The sequence below is a fragment of the Trachurus japonicus genome, chromosome 5 (assembly GCF_045865225.1).
Source record: "Trachurus japonicus isolate A0001 chromosome 5, Traja_1.0".
Taxonomy (NCBI): domain Eukaryota; kingdom Metazoa; phylum Chordata; class Actinopteri; order Carangiformes; family Carangidae; genus Trachurus; species Trachurus japonicus.
Window position 1 is genome coordinate 16332190 of NC_140911.1, and position 22410 is coordinate 16354599.

General features: G+C 41.8%; 1 protein-coding gene across 2 annotated transcripts; it reads right to left on the bottom strand.

The window, feature by feature from the left end:
- Window positions 1–8446: 8446 nt before the first annotated feature.
- Window positions 8447–22293, bottom strand: ptpdc1a (protein tyrosine phosphatase domain containing 1a). 2 transcript variants are annotated; one of them, XM_085776548.1, is made up of 10 exons: window positions 22071–22293; window positions 18177–18274; window positions 15807–15978; window positions 15400–15480; window positions 15047–15165; window positions 11778–11915; window positions 10596–11689; window positions 10081–10266; window positions 9718–9828; window positions 8447–9628 (listed from the first exon to the last, which is right to left on the bottom strand). In XM_085776548.1, the coding sequence occupies exons 2-10, from the start codon at window positions 18262–18264 to the stop codon at window positions 9515–9517; spliced, it is 2103 nt and encodes a 700-aa protein (XP_085632674.1). In that variant the 5' UTR covers window positions 18265–18274; window positions 22071–22293; the 3' UTR covers window positions 8447–9514. The 2 variants fall into 2 exon arrangements, with proteins under 2 accessions (XP_085632674.1, XP_085632675.1); XM_085776549.1 differs by lacking the exons at window positions 18177–18274; window positions 22071–22293 and adding an exon at window positions 16132–16372 and having other exon boundaries at window positions 8713–9628.
- Between the last annotated feature and the right edge of the window lie 117 nt (window positions 22294–22410).

Here is a 22410-nt window from a genome sequence, read left to right on the forward strand (position 1 = left end):
TTGGCACGTTTATGACACCACCACCCCGACCCCCCTCCTCCTCCTCCACCACCTTCCCCCCACCTCACCCACCTCCCTCCCCATCAGATCACATTTCATCTGATGCGATTTGCACCTCTATCCTAAACCAATGGACTAACAACACACCACTGGTGGAAAACCTGTAACAATTTCTACTTTTAACTTGATATTTACCCAACAATACCTTTTACAAAACCAACATGTTCACACTAGACAAGATCATTATCTCATCAAATGTCATGTAGGCCTACAAAATAACCAGCACTATATAAATAAGTTTAAAAATAGCACCAGCTCCACCAGCTGTAACATTCAATGTTACCTACAGTGTAATGTGTCAATAAAAATAACTCAGTAATTGAATAAAATAACCTGGGCTGGACTGTAGCCTATAATGGGGAATTCTTGTCTTTTATGTTGAAACACGTCTCTACTTTCATTTATTGGCATGTATTAGGCCTAATGCATTTGGCCTTTAAGTTGTGGTATGGCTGCTTTTTTTTTTAGCATGACTGGTTTAATTTGTTTCCTCCCAGCTCTATGCACTACAAAAATGCTCAACAGTTAGTTACAGCTTTAATTTGTCACCAGGGTTAGGGTTAGGCAAATCAGCACAGGAGGTAAAATGTCAACAGTGAATTTGAGCGATAAAACATTTTGTTTAATGGCTGAACAGCTGCAGGAGCATCAGTCAGGAGCCATATACTGTCCTGTTATTAATGGCTGAAAAGGTAATTGTTCAGAGGTTCACAGACTTCACGGTGGTCTCCTGTGTAGGTAGGACCTTTTTTACAGTCCATGGAGGACAGGTTGGAGGAGTTAAAAGACTACAGCACCACCTGCTGTCACTTCTATGGAACTACACCATGTCCCACAGCAGCGGCGGGGCTGAATGAACCTGTTCAAAGCTGCTGTTTCCTGCCCTCATGCAAAGTCACAGCAAAGTCTGAGTGTGTGTCAACTAGGCCTAGTAGATTGTGTTGGCACAGATAAAAGTAAAATTATAATGGTGTTTGAAGTAGCAGATAGTTGATGTCACATTAAATGAAAACAAGCTGGTTAACCCCATAAAGTTAAATTTAGTTATTTAGACTCATCACTCAGTGCAAACTAACAAAACCAGGGTTAGGCTACATGTCTGCCTCAGGTTAATTTAAAGCTGACTCACTGTGTGATACAATGATTCCTTTGTGGTAGCTGAAAAATAAATAAAGAAATGCTGTAATATTGTGGTGATTAGAGCAAAAAAAAAGAAAAGAAAAAGAAAATATGCTTCTTTTAACCCCACATAAAACTCATTCATTACTTCATTATTGAAAACTCTCTTTCCCTAATTTATCATACTTTTATTTGTTCACAATTTCATATTTTTAGTGAACGATTATTATTATTCCCTGGTAAATTGAACTGTAAATTACTTAACCCCTTTAAATATATCTTATATACATATAACTGCATTAGTACAACACTAATCATTAAATGTCAATATGCTACATATACACAACTTGTAACACTTCAATGTTGACTCCAGCCTTAAATTGATTGAGTACATTGAGTTCAAAACAACTCTGTACGATTTCAACAACTTGTAATTGAGCATTTCTACACCAATGCAATTCTGCTTTTAAGCATCTAAGTACTTAAACTCGTCATTTGTAATTCACTATCAACAAATTGTTGGCCCACAACTGTTTTGCACATTCTGTCAGATTTTATTATAAAGCTCAGGAAAACACAACAGGAGCAAGTTCAGGTTACACATTGACCAAATCTGAGGAAAATGTCTTCACATGCACTCCAAAATATTCAACATAACCTATAATCATAATTTACTATGTGATGTACAGGCACATCTCAATAAACTGGAATATCACGGAAAAGTTCATTTATTTTAGTGGTACAATTAAAATATTATATTGATTAATTTATTACACACAAAGTGAATGAAATGGTCTCTTAGTCTGGTTGTATAATATAATGTTCTGATACATTTCATCAGATAATCAGGATACACACCATTTATTTGGAAGGTGCCTCACAGAAGTAAAAAGATTTGAAATTCAAAGCAGGATATCGTTAAATAAAAACAGAGGAGATGCCACTCCACAGGGAAGGCAATAGATTGTATAGTTATCTTCCAAACAGGGCAAAATCACTACCCTACAACTATACAATCTACTACCTCACACTGGGTGAGCAGCTGAAGCACGACGGCATCCAGGTCCATTAATATGCTGCTGTCAGAAGAGAGTGGCCTTCAGGTCCCACGTGGAGACGACCGAGACGTGTGCTTAGCACTTTGAGAAAGACAGTAGGTTGAATAGTTATCTCCCAGTGCGGGTGTGACCCTAAAACTATACAACCTACTACCTCAACCCACAGTGAAAGCAAAGTTGTCAGCTGCGGTGGAAGATGAGATAATGAAAGGACTCCCAAGGCCGAGGAGAAGGGCTGGGACCGTGGGCTGTGGAGAGTCAGACAGACGGAGATTAGTTACTGTAGGAAACACAACAACAAAGCTTGTATGAACAACAGCGTGTTTATAAAATGACTTCAGTCTGATTCATAAAGTTATAACTATACAATGAACAGTGGGTCTCTCACACTTTGAATATTACCATTGTCCTTGTGTGACTATATTATCAGATAACACTGGAGTATAAGCTGGGTACTGAATTCACACCAGTGTTAAAAACCTGAGAGAAAAACCAGGCTCAACCAAGAAATGTCCCATAAAATATAGTGTCATGGATATGAGGATGATGGAGTAGGAGATGGACGATGGAGATGTTGACTTTTAGTTTGGTATCCCATCCTTCTTTGCTTTATCTTCTATATTATCCAAGAGCAACAGAAAACATGTAGGTGGCAGACATCTCATTTTTAGCTATAGTAACAGTAGTTGACATCGGCTTGGCTCTTCTCTGGTTAAGATGTCCCTGCAACTGGAGTCTGAATTTGACCAAAGATTGTATCAATGAGGGACTCCAAAAGATTCAGATTCACTACATTGATCTGATGCAGGATTTTGAATCTGATAAAATGTTACTGAACGTCGCCATCTAAAGCTAAACTAACTCAAGGCAGCAGTAACTGTGTTGTTCCCCATGACGGACGTAGTCATCCACCAGCACAGCTTTTAACCCTCATCTAGACAAAATACTGAGGGTGAACTGCGGGTCGCACCACCACAGTTTATGCAAATACGAGCTACAAAAGCAAAGAAAATGTGCTGCTCATTTTAACTTCAGTACCATGGACAGCAGCTGGAAACAGAGAGCCATTGTGCTACAAGAACTCAACACCATCCTGATCAAACACTGAGGTCTGTGCCTCAGATGTCTACACTGATTATGACAAATACTACTGTATAAAATAAAATGTGAATCCAGCGTTAATGGCTTATGGCTGGAGAGCATTTGATGAATCCCTTGTGTTGACATGAACTAAATTTTGAAGGTTTGGCTGCTCAGTTCATTTGGACCACAGCAGACCATTGTTTCCTTCAGTATTAGGCTGTGACTGCCCACCAACCTCAACATAACAGGGGGCCTCTGCTAATGCTTTAGAAAATACTATAAATTTATGAAAATCTATTAAAGTCGAATACAGCTACAGGAAAAACACACTGGCAGCACATCACACGGCAAAGACAATGTTACAGTTGTGACGCACAGTGTCTCCTCGTTACACTGATCTAAGAGTAACAAGTGTGATAGTGTGGGGGAAATTACAAAGGCACTAAACTGTGTAATCAATCAAATATCAGAGACTAGTTAACTGTGCACTGCAGTTCCTCCAACACAGAGATGAGGGGAAACCAGTCCAAAATCTTAATAAGATATTCAATTTACAAAGATGGTGCAGAGAAGGGGGGTCAATAAGTCCTCAACGGAGACGGCCAAAGCAGACAAATTGGAGCACTTTTGCTAAATGAATTTAAGAATGAATAATGAAAATGTATGAATAACTGTTAGCCTATAGGCTGCAACTAAGGATTACTTTCATTATTTATTAATCTGCCAATTTAATTCCATACTATTAAGTTAACATTTGAAATATTATAGTAATAGTAACGAGCATCTATCATCATGGTTTCTAATATCCCAGTTTGATATCTAAAAAAATGAATTTTATTTCTCTGATCAACAGTCCATAAAACCAAATGAGGATCAGTTTACAATGGCATCAAACAGAGCAGATACAGTTCATATTTGAGGTGTTACTGCTTAAAAATTGACTGAAAATATATAATTTTTTTTTATTACTGCGGCCTGAGATGTAAAATGCTTCATAATAAATTTGATGGACTCAAAAACCAAACATCAGCCAACACCATAAAACCAAGTCTCCTCCTGTCTGGACCTCTGTCAGACAGGAAGGGTCATTTCCAGCTGAGAGCAGGTAACGTTAGGCCAGCTGCCATCTTTTTTTTTTTTTTTCCCTTTTTCCTCCTCCTTCTTGTCACCACCTACATCTCCTTCAACCTCCCGACCAAACACGACACTGTTAATTGATCGGTGTCAAACCCTATTTGAGAGGAAGCAGCAGGCTAAACTGCAGCCTGTCCACTGCTGTCCCATACAAATGTGATCAGTACAAAAAAAAAAAAAAAAAAAATCACGTCAAGTCTCCCAGTTGTGTTATATGTTATTATATTTGCCACGTTTTTAAACGTAGAAAGCATCAACTGCATCAACGTAACTCTAAATAAAACAGACAGAAATTGCAGCTTTTCTGTCTTATTAGCTACTGGGTCTATCTGGACCGACTCCTTGTGCAGCCAATTCAAGCTAACAAGCTAGCTAGTTTTAATAATCCGCCAACGTGACTGGGCAGTTTAGACCCACAAGCGTTTCATCTGGATATTTCTATTTCTTATTTTATTTTTTTACCCTTGCAAAACTCTGCAAATAAATGTAACGTTGGTAATTAAACGCACATCTGAGCCCGCTGCAGCGCCCTGTGTTGAGTCTCGTCAGTCAACCACTCCTTACAACTTGCAGGCTAAACCCCAGCGAGCTAGCAGCTAACTTAGCTAGCAGCACGTTTACAGCATGGTTGACCAGAAAAGCTAACGTCGGATAAAAAAAAGTAAAGCAGCTGAATCCACACACACATACAAAATGGCAGTGGGTGCTGTTATTCGGCCTTTTTTTTAGAGAACAAGTGTCCCAAGTATTGAGAGAAATGTCAGTATAAACGTGTGGTTAATTCAGTCTACCCACCTGTCTGCCATGTCAAAACGCTCCTCCACCCTCCGACTGCTGCTTCTTCTTCTTCGTCTTCTTCTTCGTGGCGTTGCGCTGGCGCAGCGGACAAGGACGTCGGAGGCGCTGCAGCCCCTCGCTGCTCCGGGAGGCGCTGCAGCCCCTCGTATCGCTGCTCCGGGAGGCGCTGCAGCCCCTCGCTGGCTGCTCCGGGAGGCGCTGCAGCCCCTCGCTGCTCCGAGAGGCGCTGCAGCCCCTCGCTGCTCCGGGGGAGAGACTGCAGCGGTGTGGAGGACCAGCGGTGCCACACAGGGACAGTCTATGGCTATGCACAGGAACAGTGATAAAACATCCCCTTATTAAAGCAATGGCCTACGATTTTAAAGATGCATCATTATTATTAACGTCATTTATACGGTTGTTATGGCCAGTGGCGTGCACGGGGGGGGGGGGGGGGCAGTGGCCCAATTGTTGAAAAACGCGTGCTAAAGTGCCCCCTGGGAGCCAAGATGCTCGTCAAAGTGCCCTCTTGGAAGCCAAAACACCTGCAAAAGTGCTCTCTAGGAGCCAAAACGTGTGCTAAAGTGCCCTCATGACAGCCAAAACATGTGCTAAGGGGGGGGGGGGGCAGTGGCCCAATTGTTGAAAAACGCGTGCTAAAGTGCCCCCTGGGAGCCAAGATGCTCGTCAAAGTGCCCTCTTGGAAGCCAAAACACCTGCTAAAGTGCCCTCATGGGGGCCAAAATGTGTGCTAAAGTGCCCTCTAGGAGCCAAAACACCTGCTAAGTGCCCTCATGACAGCCAAAACGTGTGCTAAAGTGCCCTCTAGGAGCCAAAACGCGTGCTTAAGTGCCCTCATGACAGCCAAAACGTGTGCTAAAGTGCCCTCTAGGAGCCAAAACGTGTGCTAAAGGGCCCTCTAGCAGCCGAAACGCGTGCTTAAGTGCCCTCTTGGGAGCCAAAACCCATATTAAAACAGGCCAAATCAACGTTTTATAGTCTTAAGGTATTGATATCATAAAACAGGCCGAATTGACGTTAAAAAAGGCCAAATTTTTTTCTAAAGTGGCCTCTTGGGAGCCAAAACGCGTGCTAAAGTGCCCTCTTCAGTGGCGAGGACGCGCTACTATGTGCCCTTTTTTTTTCTTTTCGCCCCTGCCCTTCAAAAAGTCTGTGCACGCCACTGGTTATGGCCTTATAGTACGACCTAAACAATGTGAAGAGCAAAAGGAACGAAAAAAAAGTCTACCCACCTGTCTGCCATGTCAAAACGCCATGCCATTTTTCTACTACTTCAATGAGTTTGTCTTTTTTAAATGGACCTTGAAAAGTCTATCTATCTATCTATCTATCTATCTATCTATCTATCTATCTATCTATCTATCTATCTATCTATCTATCTATCTATCTATCTATCTATCTATCTATCTATCTATCTACTGACTATTTCTGTCAGTTCTACTAAATTCATGTAACACGTTTATCACACCAAGTAGCCTACATTTAGGGGTTCAACATGAAATGAAAAATCCTGCCTGACCCATGACCTCTGTTAGAGATTTTTTACTGCTTACGAGGTTTCTCAGAACATGGTTACCGTGTCCCCTTGCAAAAAGAGCACCGTCCGTCATCATAGGTCATCTGTGAACAAGGTTCTCATTGATCTTGCGGTTGAAATTGGGGCTGTGGTAGAATTTAAAGAAGCGTATTGTGACATTACTGGATCACTGTCAAACTGGCTCTGCTGATTAACTCACTGTAAGTTGTAACACTAGACTGTCGAGCCATGAAGACTGCAGTGTCTCAGTGCCTGCAAGAGGATTACTGAGAGCAGCCATCCTCACCACAATGTGTTGTTGAACGTGTAAGAGTGCAAACATGTTGAAGAGCTTCAGCTGTGACACTCACACTGTGGGCCTCACCTCTGACAAATCATGGAAAACCTGTTGCCTTCTCACCACACCTTAGTTTACTGTCTTTGTTTCACTTAGTTCCTGGATGCCCATGTGATCATACCGGGTAAGGTCATTGGAGCCACCACTGAAACTGTTTGGAGCCTCGTGGTTTGGCCTGCCTCCTACTTTGTAAACCCCTGGTTTTTAGACCAAACAGCAGAATGAGGAAGAAATGTGGTCCAAGTGACTCTGAATGGGGCTAATAACTGTCAACCCAGCCCGTCTCTTATAAATGAATGTACTTTTTTTTCTGAGCACAGGAAAACAGACTCCACAGATGAGAAACAGAATAGAAATCTGTTTAACAATTGCACCCCCCCTCCCACCAGCAGCTCATTATACCACGTGAAAAGAGGACAAGGTCATCCTCTGTCTTCTCTGAAGAACACATTGTGGTGAGGATGGCTCTCAGTAATCCTCTTGCAGGCACTGAGACACTGCAGTCTTCATGGCTCGACAGTCTAGTGTTACAACTTACAGTGAGTTAATCACCAGAGCCAGTTTGACAGTGATCCAGTAATGTCACTTATACGCTTCTTTCAATTCTACCACAGCCCCAATTTCAACCGCAAGATCAATGAGAACCTATGATGACGGTGCCCTTTTTGCAAGGGGACACAGCAACAATGTTCTGGGAAACCTCACAAAGCAGTAAACATCTCTAACAGAGGTCATGGGTCACATAGGATTTTTAATTTCATGTCGAACCCCTAAATGTGTCATTGGTGTGATAAAGAGTTATAATCATAGACGGTTATAATGTATGCGTGAACGTGGCTTCTGCTGTAAATCAAGTAAAGTCCATTCACAATTACAACAGGCGCAAATTAGGCCAAATATCCCACTACAGTGGTGAAGAATGAGTAAATCACAAATTTCTGCCAGAAAAGATGCGCCAGCTCAGATGTTTTTATATGCTTCATTTTATTTGAACTCGATTTATAGTCAAGAAAGTGAAAGTATAGAATACACTTGTTTAAGATTGTGTGTGGTGTTTTAATCATAATATTAAATAGAATAATAATTAGTTTAAAAAAAGTATTTCAATCAATTACTAGACATTTCAGGCAACCCCATTTGCATAGGCGTCCCCACGTGGGATGCCGACCCCAAGGTTGAAAAACACTGAAACCAACTCTTTTTTCAACACAGGGTAAAAAACCTCAGAGAAATAGTTTCACTTTCTGGATATGACCTCCACACAGCCTAGCCCCAGTTTTCCACTACAGCCCATAAAAGAAAAGACTCGGCACAAACAGCTTGCAGTCACTTGTGTTTAATTCTGTAAGAAGTATCCTGCTGTAACAATGAAAAAATAGTGCTTGCTGAAAATTCCTCATGTCCAACGTCATGTCCTTCATATTATTAATATTACCATCATTAGTGTTCCACATTCAGCCTGTGTCAGCCGATCTACATTACACTGTGTCCACATATGAGACGTGAGGTGAGAGGCAGCCCCTGACTTATCTGAATGGCCACACACACACATTCACACACACAAACAAACACATGCACGCACACACACACACATACACACACAAAGCAGCCTAGCTGGGACAGAGATCATTAGTTTAGGCAGCATTGGGCTAAATGTAACAGTAGAGGCAGATTGCTGTTTTAAAAATGCATGTACAGAATAGTACAGTGAGTTTTTTTGGTGCACACAGTATTAAGGACATAAAATTGATTGGGAAAACAAACGCGGTGTGGTCTGTGGAGTTTGCATTGCCATAACAAGAACCACCGTTTGCATTTGACTCTTAAGAAAACAGCTCAACTTTCTACAGGAACAAAGCAACCTTGCATTATAACTTCAGGTTACTGTCGTTAAACTCTTTTCTGCATTTCAAATAAGAAGATCTGAATAAATAAGACACATTGTAGCATCTGCACAGTGTAAAACATCTTTTGGTTTAAATAAGACCCCCCCGCCCCCCTTCCGTCAACAGCTTTGACAGCTGGGATACACATTTAAATAACATTACATTAACATCGTGAGAATGTTTCTCAGTCATTTCCTACCTACTAACAGGTACAGAGTAAAAGCAACATCAACATCACAAATATTACAGTAGAACAGATGACAAACAAATGCTTTCGAAATTGAGCACAGTGGCACATAAAGATAGAGGATGGCAGTGCTTAGAGTCTATTAAGCGCTTCGAACAACAACGACAAAATCCTAATTCTTCATGCCCTGAAAGACAAAAGATTGGCAGATCTCAATAGATTCCGATGCAAGAAACTGGCTTTAAACACAGTAATGCCCAAAAGTTAGAGTTCTGTAATTCTTCCTCTCATGACACTGATCGTGTCGAGGTCGGATCAGGACTCTTCGTTCACTTCCGCGGCTTTGTCACGCAGCTCATGAAGAATGGGAGTCAGGATTGCTTTCAGTGTCACATATAAAGACTCACTCTTCTCTGGAGCAGGGTCGATCTGGACATTAAATTTAAAAAGGAAATGAATAAATCATGCAAATACACAACTTAATATACATTTGGTGCACAGCTTATGTAAATACTCACCTTAGTGAACACTTTTATTGTTTGGTTGAGAAAACTGTTCTCCACTTCTTCAGGCATTGGCAGGAGATGAGCAGCACAGTCGAGGATACAGAGCAGGGTGAGCCGGTGACCCTGTCAGTGGGAAGGTCACACATCACATTTTCTTTAACGAGCATTGACAGATTCACATCAAGTATTTCAGTGCAGCAATTACGAGATAAAGAATGGCATCTGCTTTGCATTTTATTTCTCTCTTCTTAGAAAATGCGAACAAAGACCACCAGCGGATCTGGACCTACATAATGTCCGTCTGAGAGAAAACACAGAACACCTAAAACGCTGGATTACAGTGTTGTAAGTCTGCATTTTTTTTGTAAGAGGTACCTTTTCCAGAGAGTCAAGGGCATTTTCTGGATTCACGGTCCTTCCGCTCAGAGCTTTGATGTCCTCACTGCTGATGACGGGGTCCTTGAGCTGCTCTAGCCACGACCACATCAGACCTGAGAGCACCAGAGGATCTCTCTCCATACACAGCCTCTCCCATGCTCCCTCTCTGGAGTTCAGCTCCATCTGTAGATCACAGCAAAGACCATTAATGATAAATAAAAGATAAATAAATGAATAAATATAAAAAAAATAAACAAATAAATAATAAACCGACTGACATCAGAAGGCAAGAAATGGCTCTGGCTGTTACACAGTTCACTTTTAACACGCCCAGTACCACAACACGCATCAGTGAAACAATTTAAAGCTTCTTGTGACAAACAAAGTGAGAGGGACTGCCAGTCTTCTCAAGCCCAAAATACAAGGCATCCCTCGACAGTGGTTTCCAGTTAAGCAGAGGAGTAGATTCAGAAGTGTTGTATTGTCTCTGTGAATGTTAAGGAGGAGCCTACCTGCCACACTGAGACCTTGGAGGCGAGCTCTTTGTCCGTCAGGTCCATGGCCAGGACTTTGGCCACCAGCAGACGTCTGCTCTCTGGAGAGAGCTCCGCCTGGAGGCTGATGAGGGGAACCTCTGTGACGTCGCCCCTCTCTTCCTCACCCGCTGACACATCCACATCTGACTGCTCCTCACTGGTTACCCATCTGCTCTTGGTTGATAAGGCTGGCAGTGCGGCGTTACAGTGAGATTTTCTTTCCAGCTCCGACAGGTCTAAAGAGATACTCTGATGGCCCTTATATAGCTGCTTTTTGAAAAAAGAAGACTCCGTGTCTTGCTCTGCTTCTGCATTTGGGTCCTGAATGCTGCTGGTGTCCTGAGGAGAGAGTTCAGAGGATCTGGTGGGGTTACAGCCTGGAAGGCTGCTGTGAGACAGGGAGCGTTTGATCAGGCAGCTGATTTGTTTGTTGCTCTTCATTATTTCTACATAGTGCTGCTGTGGTTCCAGTTTGTCGAGGACAGAATCGCTGAGGCTCCTGTTGTTATACAGAGAGGATCTAAAGGGGCTCTCTACATTCTGCTGCCGCCACAGAGGGTCGAGGTCATTATCACTGATGAGAGGCTGATCGTTTGAGGGTTTGGACTGAGAGTGAGACAAACAAAGCAGGACAGGAATCCCCTTCCCTCTCATCTCCTTGCCCAGCTGCTGAAGGGCCTGCTGGGACACAGTCTTTTCCACCTCTGCTGTGAGGTCGGGGATCTCCAGCCACTCCTCCTCGATCACCACTTGTCTGTTGGCTGCGATGTCGATGAGGAGCCTGCACACCAGCTGGACAATTTTTGGCACATTCTTCATCTGTCGGGCCTCGTAGCCGTGCAGCAGGTGGCGCTGCCTAGTGAGGTACTGGGACAAGGTGACGGCACTCGCTTTGGGTTCTGCACAGGAAAAGACGCTTCGCAGAGGAACCAGGAACTGGGCAAACTCCCTGACGCACAGCAGCTGGCCTCTGGTCTGGATGGAGTTGGGTCTCTTGGCTCGCACGAACAGGATGGCCTGGTCTGCACTCATGCGAGATGTAAAGACCAAGTAGCAGGCCAACAACACGCCTATACAAAGAGAAGTAAAAACACAAAGCTGATATTTTACGAGCTAATGTGATGAGTGAAGTGCTTCTGAATCGTTTGTGCTACGAACCTGTTCTTCCAAGACCAGCATGACAGTGGACGGCCATTCTCCCCTCTTGGACAGCAAATGACATGACCTTCACCATGTCGAGGATTGTAGTCAGAGATGCCACACCATAGTCCTTCCAGCCAAAGTTGTAGTAGTAGACTGAAAACACACAAAGTCATAGTACTCAGTTTAACATTACTGTACACTCTTACTCATGACAGAACACAGATAATCTTTTTTGTTTCTTCTTTGTCAAGCCTGACACCTGCATTGCCCACACAAAGCCTCTCACTGATTAATCTGGAAGGATCCTTTCTTTTCACTTGAAGCAATGTATCAGACTCCTTGAAGAAGCTACCGGTAAATGCTTTTAACCTTTTTCTGTGTATGGTATAAGTATTAAATCAGTGGTAGAGCTTATATAAGAACAACTACCGGCAGGTTGTCCGTGACGTTAAATGTGAACAGTAAAGACATAAGTGGCTGTGTCCTCTGCTACAGGTTAAAAAGAGGGGGGAGGAAGGAGGCAGCAACAACAGCAGCTACAGTATGTACAACACCTGTAAAGTTAACATCTTACCATTTTGTGTTATCTACAGAGAAGATATGGTGGTGTAAAAGCAGATTATGATGTTAATTGTTTTGTGTTTTGGTCTGAAGGTGATTGGTGGGTCAGCCTATGGTGTTTCCAACCGGAAGAGGACATCTTAAAAATATTGCTAAAGTGCGTCCATTTCTCTCCCGAGCCAACACAGAGACACTAATCCATGCTTTTATTACCTGTAGGATTGATTATTGCAATGCTCTTCTTTCCGGTCTTCCTAAAAAGAATATTGAACCGTTACAACTACTCCAAAACTCAGCTGCACGACTGCTAACGAAGACCAGAAAGAGAGCTCACATTACACCGATTTTAAAGTCCCTGCATTGGCTACCTGTGTGCTTCAGGATCGATTTTAAGATTCTTTTACTGGTTTTTAAAGCTCTTAATGGTCTTGGTCCTTCCTATCTGTCAGATTTGCTTTTAACTTATGAGCCATCCAGAACTCTCAGGTCTTCAGATAGAGGCCTTTTATTAATACCTAAAGTCAGAACCAAAACTCATGGTGAAGCAGCCTTTTGTCATTACGGCCCACGACTGTGGAACAGCCTTCCTGAAGACCTGAGAGCAGCTGCAAATGTGGACATTTTTAAGAGCAGAGTTAAAACACACCTTTTTAGCTTGGCTTTTGATTAGATTTTACTTATAGGTTTTACTATTTTATTAGTTTTCCTATCATTTTATTGCATTTATCGATTTTTACTGTTTATTAAATTTTTATTTATTTATTATTATTTTATTTTATTTTGTTCTGTATTCATTTTTTACTTTTAATCTTTTTAGTCTTAGCATATTTACGGTATAATTTTAGTTATTTTTTATCATTTCATTTAATTATTTTGTTTTATCCAGTCCCTAGTGTTTCCTCACGGCAAATTGTAGAGTAAGATAGCGCTTCAGTTGCCTTCTTTTAAAGCTTTATAAAGTGTGTGTGTGTGTGTGTGTGTGTGTGTGCGCACGCGTGTATCTGCGTTACTTTGGGTTTTTATTTTTGCTTTGTTTTGTCTGCTTTTATCGTGTAAAGCACTTTGTGCTACATATCTTTTGTATGAAAAGTGCTCTATAAATAAAGTCTGATTGATTGATTGATTGAAACAGTTTTTGAGCGGTGTGCAGCATTATGCTCCCTCCGTGGGGATGTGTTGTTTGAGAATGTATGATTTTAAAAGTATTAGATGTGAAATAAATTAACTGTGTGCATCGTAACTAAAATTCAAGTGGACTTTCATCCGTCATGGTAAAGTAAGCGCATCAATTATGTTTCCTGTTGAAATGCCTCTACAGGTGGCAAGGTTATGAATGGGACTCATACAAATGTAGAGTTGCTTGTTCATAAAGTTGGAGCATAAAATGTGTATGATAATAAAGACCTAAAACAAAGTAAGAAAACCACAGACTTATAACTCAAGCACTATTGAAAATGCTTAGATGCTGTGATCATTTAGCTACAAATCTCAAGAGAGCTTGTTAGTTAGGAAGAGCCCCCCTCGGACATAACATGAAATCCCACAGTGCTCAGTTACTAAGGAGCCGGATGTAAGCTCAACACAACATTGATGGCACTGAGGAAAATATATCTTAACTTGTACATACGGCAGTTCTCATTCTCTTCTAGATTGCTAAAACACAGATTGACTATGCTCCATAGAGATTCATTATTCTACCTTAGTTGAGGCAGGTCTATAAGCCTCGACAAAGGTAGAAGGAGTGCCACTGTCACTTTGTCACTTAATCCATCCTTTAGTTTTAATGTCAAGTCTCATCTATATTTCTTAAAAGCTACCTCTGAGGAGGGCCTCAAGGAGAAAGCCACTACTGATGTGTTATTGGTTTGATGATGTGTGTCGTTTAAAATAAAAAAAGGCACATTAAAGGGATAGTAGCATTTTTTTTAAAGTGGGGTTGTATGATCTACAAATAGCCCCTAAGTACTTTAATTGCAGTAGAAGACTCTTTGCACTCCTCCCGTTAGCAACGCCAGCCCATAATAGCCCTGCCCAGAGATTAAAAAATACATTGTTGTGAATGGACCCAAAGAAACGGCCTATTTTCGGGGCCTAAAAGAGGTTTTACGTGAAAAAAAAAATACACAGTTCCATTGTTCGCTATAATATAATTTTTTCCAGCCCTTCAAAGTGCAGGAAAAATGCAGTTTTTATTTGGACCTAACCAACTCACGTATCCCTCCGCCCAGGGTTAGCGCCCGCCGATCAGCAGTTGGTTAGGTCCAAATAAAAACTGTGTTTTTCCTGCACTTTGAAGGGCTGGAAACAATTAAATTATAGCGAACAATGGAACTGTATATTTTTTTTTCAGGTAAAACCTCTTTTAGGCCGTGAAAATAGGCAATTTCTTTGGGTCCATTCACAACAATGTATGTTGTAAATCTCTGGGCAGGGCTATGGGCTGGCGTTGCTAACGGGAGGAGTGCAAAGAGTCTTCTACTGCAATTAAAGTACTTAGGGGCTATTTGTAGATCATACAACCCCACTTTTAAAAAAAATGCTACTATCCCTTTAATATCATCATTGTGGGATGTTGCCATACAGGTTAGAGAGAGAGGGAATGCAACTAAAGTATGTCATTGATGAAGGAGCCGAACATTACTAGACTAATTGATGTCTTATTGTGTGACAGTCTGTGAAGTGGTTTGGTTGGTGTGTTAGTGAGGGTAGAGTTAGACACTCACTGCCTGCCTCCATGAACGTTTCAGGTCGATAAGTGAAACCACTCTCCTGCTCCAGTGCGTTACCACAGCTGGCGTGTTCTCCAGGCCGCTGCAGGTTAATAACTGTCTTCAAACCACACCTGAGCACAGCAGCATGCTTGAGTTATTGAACAGTGCATTTCACACATCAGATCACTGCAAGTCAACACAACATACAGTATGCATTCACAGTGACGTTTAACATGCTGAAGACAGCTGGATCAAACCATTACACAACCTGCATTTCACAATTAATCTAAATGTTGATAAATGCATGAAAACCCAAGTAGCATTTTAAATTCTAGTCAAGTATAGAAATAGAGAGAATACTTCACCTTTGAAACTGTTCAATTATATTATATCTCTCTATAATTTCAGTTGAAGGCCTTGCCATAGCTAGCAAGCTGTCAGTAATCCTGTAAATGGAAAATATGACAAGTTAAGGGTGTATACAGTAAAAGCACAATGTTTTCAATTTATAATGAAGCAGAAAGACAACTTTTCAGACCAAAAGATTAGTTCACCAACACTGGGGAATACAGCTGCTGCTGTGAAACTATATGTATCTAAGTTATTCAATGATTCTATTTTGACGTGATAACAGAGCAGAGAAAAAAAATAGGACAAATGTATTGACGTCTCATGCAACTATTGACGTGGACTTCAGTGACCCGTACTGAGCGAGAACGGCACTGAGGCTGAGACCGATGGCTGTGTGAAAGGTGGTGATAAGACAACGTACCACGACGAGTACAATCCTTTGATAGCTTGTTCCTCATCACTCCAACGAGAGGGATTTTCATATTTACAGGCTTTCCCTCCACAGGCCATGGAGCACTGCATGTGACCGGGGATGACGTGCCTCAGGGTCTCCCCCATCTTGGTGTACTTTGCGGTGGGGACCCTTGCATTGGCTGGAGAGAAAAAACAAAAACAAAACAACTTAACTTAAGAACTACTTGACAATACTCATCTAATTTGCCAGTGAGCTATTTGTTGATTCTTCCTTTCAGCCCGAGTCAGTAGCAAAACCCCTGAATGGACGAATAATAGTTCAGTGTGGTTACATCTCCTCGTCCTGCGCTCGGCGGGAGGCTGAGACAGGTTCACGCTGACGGCCACCATGACTCTGTGGGAGGAGGAGGAGAGGATCTCCAGGGCAGAACTGCGTCTGCGCTGCAGGACCTTCAGCAGGACGTCCGAGGCGGAGTGCCTGCGGTCATGCCTCCTGACGCTGGCCATCATCTCTGCGGTTAAGGATCGCCGTCCTCTGTGCTGCTGCCGCTGCTGCATTTCACGGTGCGGCGCCTGCGACCTGCACTGCGAGCAGCTCTGCGCCGACAAAGAGCTCCTGACTCAACAGCTCTGTGCCCACGGTGAATCATCGCACAACAACAATCGCCCATTGGCAAAAGCAAGGCAAATACAACCTATCAGTTCATCAGCGGCATTTGAAGTGTCACCATGACAACCATCTCCAAAGTCGTCAGTGGGAGGTAGATGGGGGCGAATGCTGCGCACACACACACACACACACACAGACACACACATTCACATTCACACAGATCTAAAGCAGGCGGCTTGTAACTGAAAGAGGATAAATGCTGTGTCTGTTGCTTAGAAGGCCATACGTAAACACACAGCATCAACCGGTGTTAACAATGTAACTCATTCTGCTGCTTTTGATCTGATCATTTGTATTGTATTGTTTTTGTTCTGTAGTGTACTGTAAGCTGTATTTTACTTATTTATTAGGGACTGCGGATGCAAATTAGCAACAGTACTGTATTCTTCTATACTACTGTTCATCAATATGTGCTGTCCCTATCCAAATAAAAGTATTAAAAGTATTATATTATATCCAAAAAGTATTATTATTATTGTTATTATTGTTATTATTATTATTATTATTATTATTATTTTTGCCATCATCAGCAACATGCAGTGGCTTACATAACACAAAAATTTTGTGACAAAATGACATTGTGACATTTTACTGAATAACACTTTCTGGTAGTACAGCCTGTTTCAAAGTGCTAGTATCTTTTCACAAATTAAACTTTTCTTTATCATTTTATCTAAAATACTTTAAACGGTGATATTCAGAAAACAATAAAATGAAACTAATAAAAATAACAAGATCCACATTAAAGAGCTGGAACCAGTTGGATTGGTCAGACAGACTCATCTCATTTCATTTCATTTCATAACCTTTATTTAAACTCCGAGATATATTGAGGAGTAACCTCATTTACAATATAGCCGAGATGAAACACAAAACATAACAACAATTGTCTTGTGGACTATATTTAATTTCAAATATCACAACTACTGTCTGCTGCCTGCTACTTAAAAGAGCTTGAGCCTCACTCAACAATTCAGCAGTCACTCCAACTGAAGCCAAAAGGTGAAACGATACTGCTGGCTCACGGAGGCTGTCAGCGTGCGGAGCAGCAGGCACACCGACAAACGGCAGAGATGAGAGAGCGGCCGCAGCTCTGGAAAACAATAGAGGCCTGGCTGAACAGGTCGTGGCCACATTCATCACCTCTCCTCTGTTTTCAATTAACCAACTCTAGTCCCATGAAATTATTAATGAAATATTTAAGAAAATCAGTATAAGGATGATTCAAAGAGTCAGTCATTTTATCTCCACAACTAACATCAAGTCATTTAAAAAAGAAAAAGAAAGAGAAAAATGAAGATATTTTTTTGTTTTGTTTATGGTTTTCCTCCACCTATTTACTTTAAAAAGGGTCAAGTCAGAAACCTGGTTCCAGAGGAGACCCACTATCAGAGATCCACACCAAACCTGTATACTGCAGGACACCATCCATTAATTCAAATATAGCCTATTATATAGTACATCTGGAGAGACTTACACTTCAATTTAGAGTAAAGCTAACCCCCAGCCACAGAAACAATAGTAATTTACTTTAATTTAAAAAACACTGTACTTTCTCTCTTCTGCCTTCATTTTATTTTCTATATTCAAGATAATATAAAATGGCTTCAACTGCACCGTCTCAAAACATTTAAAGTCTAGAGTCATTACCACAAACACCACCAGCTTCCCTTGTTGTGTTGTCTGTGTGTTTCAGAGCTCTCCTACCTGTCTCCATCTCTGTGCCGATCTCTCCCCCGTGGGCTCCGGTCATGGAGTAAGGCAGGTCACTCAGTATGCTGACACCAGCTGCCATTGCGAGGGAGCTGAAAGGTGTGAATAAACATCGTGTCAAAGGCAAATGGAAAAAGAAGAAAAGAAAAGAAAAGAAAAAAAATCAGCTTACCAGCACAAGCTTTGGTTGTGCTGATAAGGCAAACAGTGAAGGTGTGCACACAGATGAGATATGGGGAGTGGGAGCGGCGTTGCCAGGCAGGATAACCCAGGGGAAAGATGGGAAATGTGCAAACTGAGCCACCACCAAGTCATGTGTCATGTGTCACTCTGACCGCTGCACCTCTGGGAGGAGGAGGAGGAGGAGGAGGAGGAGGAGGAGGGGGGCGTGGCCTGGGAACAACAGTGGGAGCGAGGAGCCATGTTACACACCACACTGACCTCAGCAGCAGCAGCAGAACAGGGCACGTGGAGGAGTCTCAAGTTAAACACACACAACTTAGATGACTCATCTCCAACAGGTACAACGCCATCTCAGTAGTACTGAGATAGAAACAATAAAACTACTTTAAACTAGAAATTCTCTCTGGTGATGTCACATTTCAGTGTTTCCCCCAGAGAATTTGTTAGTTAAGGTGGTCGCCTTAACAGGAAAGCGCTGCGGGAAACCCTGCACTTGTCTATTATTCAAGCTGCTGACACATCCACCAGTCATTATGCAGGTACGGAGCAAACTGCACATCTGATTTAAGTGGCCTGATATCAGAGTTGTGTCACACAGATCTCCCAGAGTGTCGACTAAACTCTGGAGACCAACTGTTTCTCATGTTACACCCAGAGCTCTAATGGCCACACGTCACCACGCGTGTGCTAACTGGTGTGAAACTGTGTGTGTGCACCTTTACAGCTCCCTCCCTGCCTCCATCCATTATCAACTGAACAGTGGATGACATACTTCACATCCTAACTTTGTGATTCCTTAAGCTTTGCTTTTTACCTCCTCTTTGATAATATAAATTAGGATGGCTTAGTCAAAGAGCAGAAATGGTCTATATAGGGGAATAAAACTTGTACAAACCCCCATGATTCAATCACACGGTTTTTTTTTTAATAAGAAGAATCTGAGTTAAGATCTGTGATCCTCTGTTGGAGACCAACATGGCAGGAACACATGAAAAAGTGCTTTGAACTGATGCATCTGAAAAAAATGTTTACATAATTATGTGTGTTGAACACAATTTATTTTTTAGATTTTAGTTATATAAATGGCTTAATACTGCGGAAACTAACTAACTTAACTGGCCTTTAACATCATTTTGACAACACAGGTATTACTAATAATACTAACAAAGGCTGAGTCTAACTAAGTATGGTGAAACGTATATATTATTCAAATCAGCCCAACATTTACATTTTTGTTGCTAATTTCTCACAGCAAAGTTTCTGGTTTGAAGAGCAATGTTTGAACCTGTTGAATGTACTTACTGCACCGCTTGATCTTTACTTTGAAATAAAATTGTTAGCACTTCAATTATTATTTAGAAATACTTCTGCATTGAGCAATATAATACAATAACAGCGATCTCTATTATTGAATAGCCATGATTGGAGGAAAGTCTTGTGTACTCAGGCTGGGAGAGTGCTTTACATTCATTTTCTTGTAAAAGCATGACGTATTGGCACTGGAAAGCATCTTTGACAACTTCAGAGAAAGGTCATGTTTAGGTCACGATGCCACTCCTGTGAGGAGTAAGGCTCCTGCAGTCAGTGAATAATTGATGGTGTAAAGTTAGAGCCTGTCTTTTTCCATTCACATCTGTTTTTGGACTTCTTTTACACCGTAATCCACACTTCTAACTACAAACTGATATGGCACCAGAACCTAGTGTGACACTGCTTTAAGTGTTTCCAACATTACAGCCGGCGGAAAAGAAGCCTTTCCAATCAGTTCAGCAGTCTGTCCGGGTGCAGCCTGACACCACTTGGCATTGTTTGTAGGAAGCTCTTGATATCAAGCTGGTGAATAAGGAGGTGTTCCTCAGGACCAATGTAATGTGTGTACATGAAATATTAACCATCGGATGAAACTGGGCTGAATATTACAACCTCACATACACAATTCTTCACTCAACCACTCAACAAGAACAAATTCAACACAACGCCACACTTCACACTTTTGCAGCGGATCCACAGGCTCGTGCCCACTGGGGGGACAGTCTGTTGTTGGACATGGGAAAGATGGTGTGAAAGCTGAGTTATCCATTAGAGCTGCTGCTAATGAGTGTGGGAAGTGGGATTCATTTCCACTGAGGGTGCTAATGAAGCAATATCGCTGACAAGCTGGTGCCGCTAACACCATGTTTAATCCACCATAATGTGTCTGAGGGATTCCTTATCTCACAACGGGAAAACCCAATGTGATAGACAGTTGTCATGGCTGTTTGTCACCCAAGTCTCACTCTATCAAAACGTTTCCTACGTGGCCAATGAGTCAGTTCATTGTTCTCACCTGGACTCACACAGATGTTTATCTGCCATGTATTAGAAATGTGGCGGTGTCACTTAACTTCACCACCTGGTAGCATCATAATGCCAAACAAGTTAGCAACCACATAAGAGGATCTGGCACGACTGGAAAATTGATAGGGAAATAAAACTCTTTGTTTCATTACAGGTCAAGATGAGCAAAGTGGGCTAAGGAACTAAAAAAATGTAGGCTACAATAAAAAATAATGGTGAAATGAATAAAATATAACTCACAGAGCCTAAAACTCTAAAAACCTAAAAAGGTCCTGACCCCAAACCATAACATATTATATACAATGATGCATTACATATTGGACAAATTGGAAATTTAGAGAATTGTTGACCTTGTTTCTCCCTATTTCTGCTTCAAATCTGCTACTGGATATTTTAGTAAGAGCATGAGATAACACTGTCACTTTCATATAGAATGTATGATTCGTCTTTCTCTTATAAATTTGCATTATGTTCTTACAGGCCTAGAACAGAAATGTAGGCTACCGTTACTACACCTTCACAGGTCAGTAACACATGTCCTCAATAGCTAATCAAGTACACAGAGCAGCAACGTTTAACAGCAGCAGGGGTGTCACTCACTGTGATTTTCAACAAAATAGTGCACCCACTCTGTACATGACAGTAAAAAAGGTTGTCACACACTTCAATAGCCAATCATCACATAGGCTACTGTGTATGGCCTGTGACTGTGAAGGTGCAGGTAAACAATCATCATGGTTGCATTCATGTGTAGTGTATGCTGCTGGTTTGCTGACATGGCTCATTCAGACATCTAATGAATAGGACCCATGGTTTCTGTTGTTAACTGCATCTTTGTCTGCATATTATATATAATCCTGGGAAGCTAAAGAATGTGCAAATCTCAGATACGGAATAGCATGTTCTCATTCAGTAATAGGTGATGGTATAAAGGTAAAACACCGCAGAGGAGAGGAGAGGAGAGGATGCTGATGGGCGTGCTGTCATAGTTGCTCAGCTCTGACCGTCTCCGTGTGGCAGCGAATTCAAATCAAAGTTTGGCCACTTCAGACCAGACTTCAGCTCCACAATCAGCTGTCAGTCTCGTTATGCTGGTTAGCACGTTTATTAAAGCCAATTTAGACCGAGTGTTAATTACTCTAACGTTACAGCTCGCTGAAATTGCGTAGGCAGTAGTTGCACTGTCATTTTGTGAGTGAACACCAGCTGACAGACTAACTTAACATCATGTTTACTTCTTCTGCAACCCTGGTTGTTCATCATGCAGCGAGATGCAGACTTAGCAGCGAGCTAACTTAATTAGCTCACTGTGCTGTGTGTATTAGCTGAGGCTACCGCGGTGGCTACAGAGTAAGGGGCCTAACTCACCGTTTTCCTGTCGTCTGAGTCCCAGACTGTCTTTGTAATTTCGGACATAGTCGACTCAGGTCTTCACAGCCATGCTCATTTCATCGCTGGCACGTTGCACGTTGCAGAAAGCGGGTTGTGCACTGGCCGCATCGTTTGTTGGGCTAAGCTCAGCTAGCCTCCTGGCTAACTTAGCAGCCTGACATGTTGTCATGTCACGTCACGTGACCACAAACCCACGGACACGGATCGGATTGCAGGTTAGTTTGCCTATGGACCAATATAATACATCCATGCTATGGACACTGAAACTGAATCTGATATTTGCTTTTGATAATTAATGTGTTTATCAATAATGGTG

What these genes read in the sequence shown, in the direction of transcription:
- ptpdc1a (XM_085776549.1), bottom strand. Translation starts at nt 16,357, where the DNA reads ATGCAGCAGCGGCAGCAGCACAGAGGACGGCGATCCTTAACCGCAGAG. An exon ending in AACGTTCATGGAGGCAGGCA is followed by an intron (nt 11,916 to 15,046) that starts GTGAGTGTCTAA and finishes GTGTGTTTTCAG; the next exon opens with TCTACTACTACAACTTTGGC. An exon ending in CCCTTGACTCTCTGGAAAAG is followed by an intron (nt 9,829 to 10,080) that starts GTACCTCTTACA and finishes TCCCACTGACAG; the next exon opens with GGTCACCGGCTCACCCTGCT.